Consider the following 13,258-nt stretch of genomic DNA (forward strand, 5'->3'; position numbering starts at 1 on the left):
GGAAAAAAGGCCAATGGTTTCAATCCAAAGTTCTCACTGCTCCTGGTACCCTGGCTTTTTGTATCTGTCATGTTCCATGTCCTCTCTCTCCTCTGAGAATAATTTATTATTCCCTCAAAGGAACCTGGGTAGCAGGGATTGGGTAATAAAGATGAAGGTGAGAATTCAGAGGAGCAAAGACACAGGCAGATGTTGGAACTTTTCCCCCCATGTGACATAGATAGATGTTGGAACTTTGGACTTGTCATGAACCATTGTGCCTATTGTTTTGGTTGGTCAAAGAAGACAACCACAAATACCGCCATTCCTGTCTCTCCTTTGGGCCATCACAAAGTTGGAACTAAAGCTTAAGTCACAGCCCTGTTTCTCCTAGGCTATTATGGTTATTAAAGGTGTCTGATAGCCCTGGCCAGTGTGGCTCAGTTGGTTGAGTGTCAACTCATGCACCGAAGGTCACCAGTTGGATTCCCAGTCAGGGCAGATGTCTGGGTTGTGGGTTTGGTCCCCAGTAGGGGGCATGCAGGAGGCAGCCAATCACCTGTTTTGTTCTCATTGATGTTTCTCTCTCTCCCCCCTCCCCCCCTCCCTCTCTCCCTCTCTCTCTCTCTCTCTCTCTCAAATCAATGAAAAGTTTTGTTGGTAAAGTTGTCTGATAATCCTCTGACCTTTTGGGTGATTGTGTTCTCCCTCGCAAATTATTTTTCTGTGTTTACTGCCTTATTACCGAACTGGTTCTGCTTGATTTCCTTGTTCACTCTTTAATTTGGTAGCACCTTATTTTACAGTCCACTGACTTTGTTGAAAATAAATTCATTTTACTTGTGTGGTTAGTATTACTCATTTGATAACATAAGCACCAAATTAGGGTGCGGTGAATGCATAGTAAGAGCTGTGCAATTACAAAGTAAATATATAATGGGTTTATTTTATCCTCCAAGCCCAGCACAGGGTGACACAGCAATTACTTTTGGACCTATTAAGTGCACTGACCACATAATCTGTAAAGAGATTAATTATGTAGTTAGCATTTGCCACCTTCCATTTCCACACACCTTCCAAGATTACACCTCCTTTAGGATTATGTAGTCTTGGATAAACTTCATGCTGAATTATAGTAGCCATGATGCATCTCTTTAGGAATGAACCATACCCAATGTGCATTGAGCAAAAGAGTTGAAAATCGACTACAACATATCTTGGGGGATGGGGAGACACCTGCAGTCTAAATTCAAACTAATGCTTTTATTTTTGCTTTGCCCATGCGTTCAATAGGATGGAGTAGGAGAGGTATGGGAGAAACAGCATGTGCCCTCTTAGAGACCCGTCCTCTTCCACAAAAAAAGTATTCGAGTCTAGCATCTAATTGGTGCTAGAAAACATTTACCATGAACATAGAGCCCCTAGGCCCAAGACCTTTCATATATCACAACAGAAATCCTCTCAAAATGATTGTATATACTCTAAACTGATGTTGTTAATGTGTTCTCTTAAAATGAATGATGTGTGCCACAGCTAAAAGTCCTAATTGTGAACTCTGGTCTACTCTTTTGACTCACAGACCATGTGTTATCTTCTAACCCTAGATCACTCTCCATGAATGCATGTGCCCAGGTCATATATAAGTAAAACAGTTCACCCATATTCTGTCATTGTATGTGGGTCTCATGTTTACCCTCTAACAAAACTAAAAAAAAAAATGTAGGTAAATATGACTTCCTAAGAAGTTGCCTGTTTTTATTTGAAAATATATTCTTTGCAAAATTGATTGTCTTCAAGATTCTTTTACATGGTAAGCTATCTTACTGCAGTTAAGATATTTGACTAGCATCCCTTTGATTTATGCAAGGTATTTCAGAAACGTGACTGTTGTTGGAAAGAGAGTATAACTTGTGGCTAGCTGCATATATAATTTTCTTTGAGCCGTAGCTCCAAAAACCCAATAGCATTTCATTTTGTATCATGGGGTGGCTCTTTGGCTCTGTGCCCATGCTGGCCACTTAGGATTTCTCTTGTGTCTTTCAGGCATTGAGAATGCCAGCGACATTGCTTTGTACTCGGGCTTGGGTGCTGCAGTCGTGGCTGTTGCAGTCCTCGTCATTGGTGTCACCCTTTATAGACGGAGCCAGAGTGACTATGGTGTGGACGTCATTGACTCTTCTGCATTGACAGGTGGCTTCCAGACCTTCAACTTCAAAACAGTCCGTCAAGGTCAGCGGCATAGGTTACCCCAACACCACGTCCTCAGGACCAAAGACTATGCTCACACAGGACTCCGTGCTCATTGGCCCTGTGTGAACATAGCACTTGGCACTGGGGGCCGCTGCCAAATTGTCTTCAAACATTAGGAAACCTAAGTGCTTGGCTTTTAGGACAAATGGCTCTCAATTGACCATTAGTAACATTTAAATGAGGTATTTCTGTCTTTAGTAAGCTACTTTTTCACAGATTACCCAAATTTCTATTTTAACAAGACTGCTTTGAGGGTATATAATTTAGATCACTGAAATTCTGATTATTCAAGGCTAAGGACTAACTACTATACTGCAACCTCCCAGACATATATATTACACTATTTATTAGGTGGAATTATTTTTTTACTTCTGTTCTAAATAAGTAAAAGGACTCTTGATATATGATGGGTCAGTTAGCCAAAGAAAAAAATTAAATTCCTAGTTTAAATGACTCTCAGCTGTTGCCCAGTCAAGCAATCTTTTGTTGCGAGGGGAAAGGAAAATCTATCATACGAAACTACAGCAATGCTCATTTTCAAAATGAAGAGCCATTGAATTCTCTTATAGGAACTACATCTATTTCTGATTGGTGATGAGACAGACACAGTTTTAATTTTAGAGAAAAAAAATGAAACTCTCTTCAGTGAATGAAGATTTTTTACATGGACTCTCATCACCTTTATTTCTGGCTATTACATATCAATATCACCTGTACCACAGGACAAGAAGTCTCACTGCTTGGCAGGTTCTGAAGTGGAAACTCAAGGGCACTAGAAATTGGGAGAAACAAAATGCTTTCAGTTTCACCACTCACTTCTAGACACCGAAGTTTCATGTCTGAGACTGAGTAGCCTTATATAGGGTTTAGTATATATTATTTTATTAGAAATAAATCCAATTAAGACCTAATATTTAGGCTCCATAAGAAACTAGAAATAGAGACTTCAGGTCAAGATGGCAGAGTAGGCAATCACTGTGCTCACCTCCTTCTATGACCACATCAAAATTACAACTAGCTGAAGGGAATTCCTATAACCTGGGATATAAGAAGAAGCCAAGCCAAGACAGGTAGAAGGGGTGGAGAAGCAGAATGGGCAGGTCCCACAGCCATGGTGTGGCAGTTAAAAATGAGAAAAGCTATTTCAGCTGAGAGGTCCCAGTCCCACACCAGGCTCTCCAGCCCTGGAAATGAAGTTCCCATAGCATCTGACTGTGAAAATAAGCAGGGATTGTGTTTAAGTGGGATGGAGGGCTGCTGCAGACCTAGTAGCTACAGTTCTTAAAGATACCATGAGCAGACTCACAGAAACACAAACTTACTTACCGGCTCAACTCCAGCCCGGGGGCAGTAGCTCACAAAGCACCAGGGGCAGACAGAGAGGAGGTGACCTGACTAACTTCAGAATGAGGGCTGGTGGGGGCAGGGGTCAAGGTAGCTGTCTCCCTAGGGAGAGTGCTGGCAGAGGCCATTGTTCCTTTGTTGAGGCCTTCCCTCCCCGAATCTTCAGGCATAGGACAGAGCCAAATCTGAGACCCTGCCCCACCCAGCTGCCTCACCACCCACACTACTTGCAGTGTTTCTTTCACATAGGTGTCCTGCCTCAGTTTAGACTGCTAACTTTATAAAATCTTTCAAGGTCCATAAACCCCAATCAAATGGCAGCTGGCCTCAGCATGCCCTGTACCTCTTGCTAAGTGGCCCGAAGCCTGGCAGTAGTGACAGCCAGCCTCAGTTCACAGTCCAACCTCTTTCAGCACAGGTGACAACCAACCACAGATCACTTTGTAGCTTCTAACAGGTGGTTGCAGGCCAGACACAGGTAAAATCTGACCATGGGATGCATCAGAGTCCTTCCCAAGAGGCCCCAGAACCAACACTCCAAGTGGCCAGCTTCTTACCACACCAGAGCATCCCCCAAGCATTCCACAAATGACATACCCAAGGCAGACTCAGCAGACACCAGAGTCCAACTGAAGTGAATCCTGCTGCATGGAGTCAGCCCCCGCACAGTACCTTGTTTTCTGTAGCCCCAGAAATTTCTCACAGCAAGTCTTTCCAAAGGTTAGTCTCATCCATTGATGTCACAGCAGCAGTCGAGATTCAACTACATCAGGAGGGCACCCAACCCATACAAGGGATACCAGGGAGCACCCAGCTTAGGTGACCAGAGAGATGGCACCACTGAGCCCCAAAGGACATTTACTAGGTAAGGCCACCCTGCCAAGACTGGGAGACATAGCAGATCTACCTAATATATAGAAATATACACAAGGGGTCAGCCAAAATGAGGAGACAAAGAAACATGTTCCAAATTAAAGAACAAGGCAAATTTTCAGAAAATAACTAAACGATATGGTGACAAGCAATCTACCAGATAGAAAGTGCAAAAGATGCTCGTGACTTAGGGGAAGAATAGGTGAACTCAGGGAGAATTTCAACAAAGAGATAGAAACCATTAAAAAAATAAAAATGCAGAATACATTAGAGGGAATCAAATAAGATTAGATGAAGCAGAATACTGAATCAGTGATCTGAAAGACAAGGTAGTGGAAAATGCACAATCAGAACAGCAAAAAGAATTTTTAAAATGATTATAGTTAAGGGACCTCTGGGACAACATTAAGTGTAACGACATTTGCTTCATAGGCGTACCAGCAGGAGAAGAGAGAGAGCAAGGGATTGACAACCTATTTGAATAAATAACCAAACCTGGCAAAGGAAATAGACATACAAGTCCAGGAAGCACAGATGGTCAAAAACAAGATGGACCCAAAGAGGCCCACACCAAAATACAATATAATTAAAATGCCAAAGTTTAGAGACAGAGTGAGCCTTACAAACAGCAAGAATAAAGAGCTAGTTATGTACAAAGAAACTCCCAGAAGACTGTCAGCTGATGTGTCGACAAACTTAGAAGGCCAGAGGGATTGGCACAAAATATTCAAAATTATGTAAAGGAAAGAACTACGGCCAAGATGACTCTACCCAGCAAAAAAATATTAAATGGACTTCTTTAAAAAGAGATGATCAAAAGTATGACTAGCAAAATATAGGAAAGAAATTTTTTTTTTTGTTAACAAAGCCACTTAGTAAAAGCAGTGGATTCACCAATATAAAGCTATTACAAAGGTAAAAAGGCAAATGTAGAAAGAGAATGTGTAATTACAACAATATATTAAGAGATACACACAGATGCACAAAGAAAGTAAAAAGTGATGATGAAACTATAGTGATTTTAGTATGTGTTCAAACCTAACTAATCATCAACTTAAAATAGACTGCTAAAACATAGCTTTTTATATAGGAAGTACATGGTAACCATAAAGCAAAAATCTATAAGAGGTATACAGGAAATACAGAGAAAGAAATCCTAACAGAAATTGATGGTTGCCAGATGGGAGGGGGATTGGGGAATGGATGAAAAAGGTGAAGGGATTAAGATGCGCAAATTGGCAGTTATAGACACAGTCCCCGGGATGTAAAGTATAGCATAGGGAATATAATCAATAATATTGTAATAACTATGAATGGTGTCAGGTAGGTGATCAGTTTGTAATCTATAAAATGTTTAATAAGTATGTTGTACACCTGAAACTAACATAATATTATATGTCAACTGAAATTGAAAAAAAATTAAGAAACTAGAAATATATATTCATCAAATAATAAGATATCAGTGTCTTAGACCAAGCACTTAAAAATGGAGGAAAGCTAGTAGTATGAGAGCTGCGTGTACAAGTGCAGAATCTTTGAAGTCATAATGATGAGTCCAAAATTGCTAAATGACCTAGTTAATCAGTTAGTTTCTCTGAGTCTCAATTTACAGCTTTAAAATGGAGATACTCATATCCACTTCAAAGGGTTCTTCTGAGGATGAAATTACCTGGAATAACATGACTTACAAGCCCTTTGCATAAGGAAGCAGCTCAATAAATGTAGTGAATATTGTTCTAGAACCTGGTTATTTTCTCTTGCCTGGGCACAGGAGGCAACTGTTCATAGAGCACCAGGTAGCAGGCTAGAGCGGTGGCTCATTTGGAGAATGCTGACTAGGATAAGCTTAAACACATTTCCTTACTAGGGGCTTCTCGGAGCTTATGTGTATAGTAAGCCTTTCCAAACTTTATCATTTTGATTTTTTTAAGCAGGAATCTCACAAAAGTAGTGATATAAGAAAAAATTATCTATTCAAATTCCACTCTACCCTGTTAATTGTTGTGATAACACCTCACATTGATGCTCATTGGTTCTGCCTTGAGCAAATATAGTTAGAACCCAGCAAGATGAACAGAGAGGCTGTTAAATAAGACACTCAGAGTACACCAGGAAATGTATAAAAAGGATTTCCAGGGAGAAACTTGGGGTGATCAGATGATTGTTCCTGATCAGACTTGAATCAAGTTGGCAGCCAACTTTTGTCAACTGTGGACTCTATTATACATAGCTACTGTTACAGGGGTGGACAAAAGTAGGTTTATAGTTGTGAGTACAAGAAACAGAATTTATTCTTGTATTACTATTTATTATTGTATTATTTATTTATATTACAACTGTAAATCTACTTTTGCCCACTCCTCTATAATCCTATTTTCCATTTAAGTGCATATGTTAGGCTTAAGTATAACTCTGAGAAATGTTTTTGCTTCATGGCTTCACTTAAGTTAGGAGGGTCTTTTAAGAGTAGCCAGAAATTAATCTTCAGAAGGTGAAAGATTGAGATACAGTAGCCACGAGACTCAGGAGTATGATTTTTCCGGACCCAGTGGGAACACCTGTTCCCAACTCTTTCAAGATGTTAGGTGGATCTTTAGCGCTGCCGCTTGCCTGGGAAAACCATAAATAAGAGCAAGGATGGTGCCTGTAGAATTCAATGCAGTCCTGTTAAAAAAGCACAGCCCCTTGAATGTGCCTGTGTCTTAGCACAGGAGCCTTTGGCATGAAAAAGATGCATCGCCAAGGAGCCTTTAGGTCTCCAAGATTATTTCACCTCATTCGGAACCTCTTCTTTTATTATGTAGGACTCTTAGAGAATTAGAACTTTCCTGGGAAAAATCAGGATTACAGCTTTCCTGCTGGGGTTGCTACAAATTATGAAAATGGAAAAACAATAGAGGCTAGTACAGTATGTCCTGGAATTGCAACATCTTCAAAAATACCATACTTTAAACATTTTTTGTCAGGCCTGAAAGGAAAATGGTTTAATATGGTTTGGGTTTCAATTTGAGATGTCACATTGACGGACTGATATGGGTGGGAGGTTTGGGACTGAGGGTTATTTTGTTATTTACTAATAAATGAGATTACTTCATCACAAGAAAATATCACAGCATTTCGTTTTATTATATGGCTTAGGAAAAATTGGTAAGCCCCAACAGATGAGAAAGTCCAATTTCTCATGTTTTTGTAAAGATTGTTTTTTCCCCGTTTGTTTTGAGACTGAAAGGGAAGCCATTCTAAGCTGTTTTCCACATAGAATGTTTCTCCCTAGTCCCATGCGGTGCTTTCTTTCCCTCTCAGAGTGGCATATGCGTTATTAGAACAAATTGGGGTCTCCTGAACTTCTTGAGGTGGGGACACATCATTTCCTGCCCCCCCAAGCTCCAAAATTTCACGAGATGTGTGGGCACTCACACAGCTTCGGTTATAAACAGCACTTCCCAGTCACCATGCTGTGTCATCTCGTGCCATTTAAAATGAACAGATGTTATTTTTGCTCCAAACTGGATTATAAAACATCTTCCCCCCCCCTTTTTAAGTTTCTCTTGCCAGTTAAAATCACATCAACAAAAATACCTGATGGAGTATCAGAAATACCTGTTTTGAAAAGACAGCTTTTAAGGAACTCTGAAAAGTGAATGACTTAGGTTAGTGGCATTCAGAGAATTGCCTGGGAAAGCCAGAGTCCAGGGCTGTGGTCACTAATGACCAGTCTTACAGAGCCAGTCTGGATGCTCGGGGTGGCCCTGAAGGTCAGGCTCTGATCGGAGCAGCAGGCAAGCACACGGGCTGTTGTGCAGTTCGTGGAAGGGGTAACTGTGATGCCTTTTAGTTTCTGAGTGACAGAGCCCTTTTCTTTTATCAGGTAACTCCCTGCTCCTGAATTCCTCCATGCAGCCAGACCTGACTGTGAGTCGAACATACAGCGGACCCATCTGTCTACAGGACCCTCTGGACAAGGAACTCATGACCGAGTCTTCACTCTTCAACCCTTTGTCAGACATCAAAGTCAAAGTTCAGAGCTCATTCATGGTTTCGCTGGGAGTGTCTGAGAGAGCTGAGTACCATGGCAAGAGCCATTCTGGGACCTTTCCCCATGGAAACAACCGCAGCTTCAGTACAGTGCATCCCAGAAATAAAACACCCTACCTCCAAAACCTGTCGTCGCTCCCCACAAGGACGGAACTGAGGACAACTGGCGTCTTTGGCCATCTAGGAGGACGCTTGGTAATGCCAAATACAGGTGGGTGGTAAGTGTGCGTTTGTGTATCTTCCAGCATTTGTTGAAATGTTTTGTATTTGCACAATTACATCCCATCAGATTAATTCTTAAGATGTTTTACTATCCCCTTGTCAAACCTCCAGGTACTGTGGCTCCAACAGTCTACTTGATTTGCACTGCAAACAAGAACCAAGGCTGAGATGAGATTTTGCAATCTTCATCCCATCATGGACTGAACAGTCCATTTGATGCCCTCACTAGAGTTGGTGGTGGCCATATTTGTTCAAAAGATTTGGGTGGTCCCTAGAGTTTAAACCCATTTGAAATATATTTCCTAGAACATGATCAGAAAGCATTGAGAACATTCTTTGACAAAGCCCAGGTTTATGGACAAGCATGACTGATGCACTAGTAGGTAATTTAGTGAAATGACATTCTGAGTTGAACTTCCCCAGTGACTGACCTATTCAACACTGTGAGTGTCCACAGACCTTGCTATGTTACTTCATGATGAGCAAGGCTACAATTCCAAGGATACATCATAAGTATACTTAGTTTTCAAGGACTTTTTCCTCCTTTTGGTTAGATGTTCTGTACAGCCCAGAACACTTTAAAAATTATTCTATCTATGGATTAGTCTTCAAGACCGAACTGGATGACAAAAGAGGGCAATCGCTCCTCTGATTTCTAAGGAAGGAGACTTAGGAAGTGCTAGGAATCATCCTGGCTACTTAAAGAAAAAGAGTGCCCTGACCTGACAGTTTGACTAAACAACAGGTTAGCATTGTTTAGGGCCTTGTCAGACTTCTCTCTATTGGAAAGCGAACCTTCCTCTCCAAGTGAAATATTTGTTCTTAGAAAATGAAATATGCAATGGGACTAGTCTGATGCAGCCATTCCTGCTGACAGACCCTCTGCTAGCTTAGTGACTTGAGACCGCATTTTGTTTCAAGTTGATGAACAGTCTTATTCTACTATATCAATTGCTTTCTTAAAAACTTCATTTCAGGCAAATAGCCCTCTTATTCAGCCCTAATAATGATTTTGTTTTCTAAACTTCCAAAACTCTACATTTTTCTTGGTCAGTGTTTTAGGATACAGTAAGGACAAAGGTTTAAATATGTATGCTTGTCTCTGGAGATAACGGCAGATAGATCAATGGGGAATGAGTCAGCCATACTTATCAAGTGCCCCTCTTGTAAGAATCTTAAGAACTGGAAGTGTGGGTTCTGGAGAAAGAAAACTAAAAGATGCAAACCCTGTCCTTTCAAAGATAGTAGGATATATTAATCAGAAACATAGAAGTTGTACATTGAATTATGGTGCCTTAATCTTATCTCCGCATTCTAACACATTCTAGTAGGCTCTCAATAGTTATTAGTTGAATAAATTGGCCCACAACCCTCCTTTCTCTTCCCATCCTCATTTATTAGTATGTGTGTTTACACACATGTGGAGGGAGTGTCAAAATCAACCCATTCACTGGCTGTTTGTTTAATGTTCCTCAAAGAAAAGAGATGAAATCATGATGAAACAGATTTTTCTTTTTCTTCCCTTTGTACTTAAAAAGTACTGCTGCTGGAAACTAAAAGTTTTATAGAGGGGATAAATGGTGATGGAAAAAAAATAAAAGATGAGGAACCTGAAAACAAACCCCCCCCTCCAAAAAAGAAGAAGAAACCTAAAAGTTTTGATAGCATTTTCTCTGATTCCCAAACACTTCCTCTGTAAAGGGGCATTTTTAAAGCTCCTAACAAGAAGCCCCACACAAGATTGAAACTGTTCACTGGGAATAAATTTGAGGAAAAATATGTGTGGGGAAGTGAAACATATGCTCTGTTATTTGCAGAACATAAATGCAGAATATGCCTCAAAAGCTAATGTGTACGGAAGCAAGGCACAGAAATTAAATTGTTCTAATGCTGCCCATCCCAAATTGTTGTCTGGTATCTGGCAATGATATCTCAAAAAGGTTGGGGTGGTCCCCACACTGTAAAAATCATTCATTATGCAAAATATGAAACAAGAAACTCAGACAGGTGGTTCTATTGTCATATCAAATAAAAGGCTGTCAGGGTAGCAGGTGGAGTTTGGGAAAGAGTATATGTTTCCTTAATCAGAGATAACTGGTGAATGACATATTAAAAATGGCTACTTCTGCCCTGACCGGTTTGGCTCAGTGGATAGAGCGTCGGCCTGCAGACTGAGGGGTCCCGGGTTCGATTCCGGTCAAGGGCATGTACCTTGGTTGCGGGCACATCCCCAGTGGGGAGTGTGCAGGAGGCAGCTGATTGATGTTTCTCTCTCATCGATGTTTCTGGCTTTCTATCCCTCTCCCTTCCTCTCTGTGAAAAATCAATAAAATATATTTTTTTAAAAAAATGGCTACTCCTCTAGGGAGACGCATGTATAAAAATGTCCCACAGTGCCTTTCCTCCTTCATACAACATAACATGCAACCAGCACGATCACCCTGCCAGAACCCTTGTCTCTGTGTGACTATCTTCCATCTCCATGTAGAATTTGCATGTTTGCCTGGAAGGAGGGAAGTATGTTTGAAGGATAATCATTCGCTTGCTGATTGAAGGAAAGATGAAATAGTGTAAAGCTCCAATGATCCTATAGATTCAGGTTGTATTTAGAAGTATTATGAGCAATGTTTTTATCTAAACACAGGGAATTAAGCTGACTTGAAAGAAATGAGATGGGATCTGCTCTACAAACAGCCCTTTCTCCTAAGTCCACACAAATATTTATTCTACTTCAATCTGAGTTGACTGTCGGGCCCTCATGACATACGAACATAGCATATCTCAAGGCCTGGTCTACTTTTTTTTTTTACTCAGAATTTTGAATTCTATTTATTCATTAATATATTTATGATTTATCTTTTGAGGGCCTACTGTGTGCCAAGCATTGTACTCTGAGCTATTGATGTAATGAGCCATTACTGTTGTTTGTTGTTGTTTTTTTACATACTGTATGATTTCATGTATTTAAATGTTTAGAATAAGCAAACTAATCAACATGCCAGAAAGCAAGTAAGTGATCACTTGGGCTTGACATCAAGAATTGACTTCTAAAAAATAAATAAATAAATAAATAAATAAATAAATAAATAAATAAATAAAAAATAAAAAAAAGAATTGACTTCTAGCCCTGACCGGTTTGGCTCAGTGGATAGAGCATTGGCCTGCGGACTCAAGAGTCCCAGGTTCGATTCCAGTCAAGGGCATGTACCTTGGATGCGGGCACATGCCCAAGTGTGGGGTGTGCAGGAGGCAGCTTATCGATGTTTCTCTCTCATCAATGTTTCTGGCTTTCTGTCCCTCTCCCTTCCTCTATGTAAAAAATCAATAAAATATATTTTTAAAAAAAGAGAATTGACTTCTAAAGGGCACAAGGGAAATTTTGTGGCAACGAAAATGCTCTATATCTTGACTATGATGATGGTTACAGGAGAGTTTAAATTTGTCAAAACTCATCAGCGTGTACACTTACAACATGCATTTTATTGCATGTGAATTATACCTCACTAAAGGAAACATGGGAAAGGGAAATGTGAGAATACAAAGTTGTTCTTTTGGGTTAATTGCCTAAGATGACATTAATGCTTGATCATAGCCTCCTGTGCTTCTACAGCTAAACAATAGTGACTTCATGTTTCTTGGCATAATGGCCTAGATCAGTGGTTCTCAACCTTGGCTGCACATTAGAATCACCTGGGAATCTTTTTAAAATCCTGATTTCTGGGTCTCACCCTCCAGAAATTCTGTTTCTTTGTTATGGGGTGGGGCTACAACATTAGTAACAAAGAAACAGAATTTCTGGAGGATGAGGCCCAGAAATCAGGATTTTAAAAAGATTCCCAGGTGATCCTAATGTGCAGCCAAGGTTGAGAACCAACTGGCCTAGATAGTCTGAATGAGGGGCAACAGAGAGAGAACACACAATGTCTAGGGTATGTATTCAGGTTGACACCCATGTACACTGAACACCCTGTGGATTACAGTTTCTATTCAGTGCAGGGAAGGAGTGATGGAGGCCACTTCATTGGGCAACTACATTTAAGAAAAAATGGGCAGTGAAAGGAGGAGCCTGATCAGAGCCCCCCAAGTATAACCATGACAATCCTCCTACGATTGGCATTAAGGTCGAGAATATAAATGGATACCCTTGCTGAAAAGCTATAAGCAAGATTTAACTGTGCCTCATTCTGAGGGCTGGGGAATGTTACTGATGATAACTAGCGTGTCACTGAATAATGCTCATAAATGCGAGTCACAAATAACTTGCTTTGCAATGAGTCTTGCATTCCTTGATTCTGTAGCAGCTAACAGGCCCAGAGAAGGATGTCACTAAAGCCTGCCATCTCTAGATTTAAATTATCATCAGCAAGCAGAAAGCTTTCTGTGTGATTACATTAGCTCAAATGAAAGGAAGAAAGGTGAGAGCTGCATTATTCAAAGAATAAGAGGATGCCTTGAGATTTTATTTTATAAAGATCATATTGTGTTTCTATTTCTTTTTATAAACAAAAAGCTACATTAGAGAGAATCTCTGCCCTCTCTAGACTGTTCTCTCTTG

General features: G+C 40.4%; 1 protein-coding gene across 6 annotated transcripts in view; it reads left to right on the forward strand.

Annotated features, from left to right (window-relative positions):
* UNC5D (unc-5 netrin receptor D) overlaps positions 1-13,258 on the forward strand; it is a 515,658-nt gene that overhangs the window by 439,849 nt on the left and 62,551 nt on the right. For 4 of the 6 annotated variants that reach the window (XM_036301089.1, XM_036301090.1, XM_036301092.1 and 1 more), the window contains 2 exons: positions 2,023-2,208; positions 8,315-8,692. In XM_036301089.1, the coding sequence (XP_036156982.1) occupies positions 2,023-2,208; positions 8,315-8,692 (564 nt within the window). The remainder of the gene's footprint in view (positions 1-2,022; positions 2,209-8,314; positions 8,693-13,258) is intronic. The other 2 variants (XM_036301091.1, XM_036301094.1) reach the window with 1 other exon arrangement.

The sequence above is a fragment of the Myotis myotis genome, unplaced genomic scaffold, assembly GCF_014108235.1.
Source record: "Myotis myotis isolate mMyoMyo1 unplaced genomic scaffold, mMyoMyo1.p scaffold_m19_p_3, whole genome shotgun sequence".
Lineage (NCBI taxonomy): Eukaryota > Metazoa > Chordata > Mammalia > Chiroptera > Vespertilionidae > Myotis > Myotis myotis.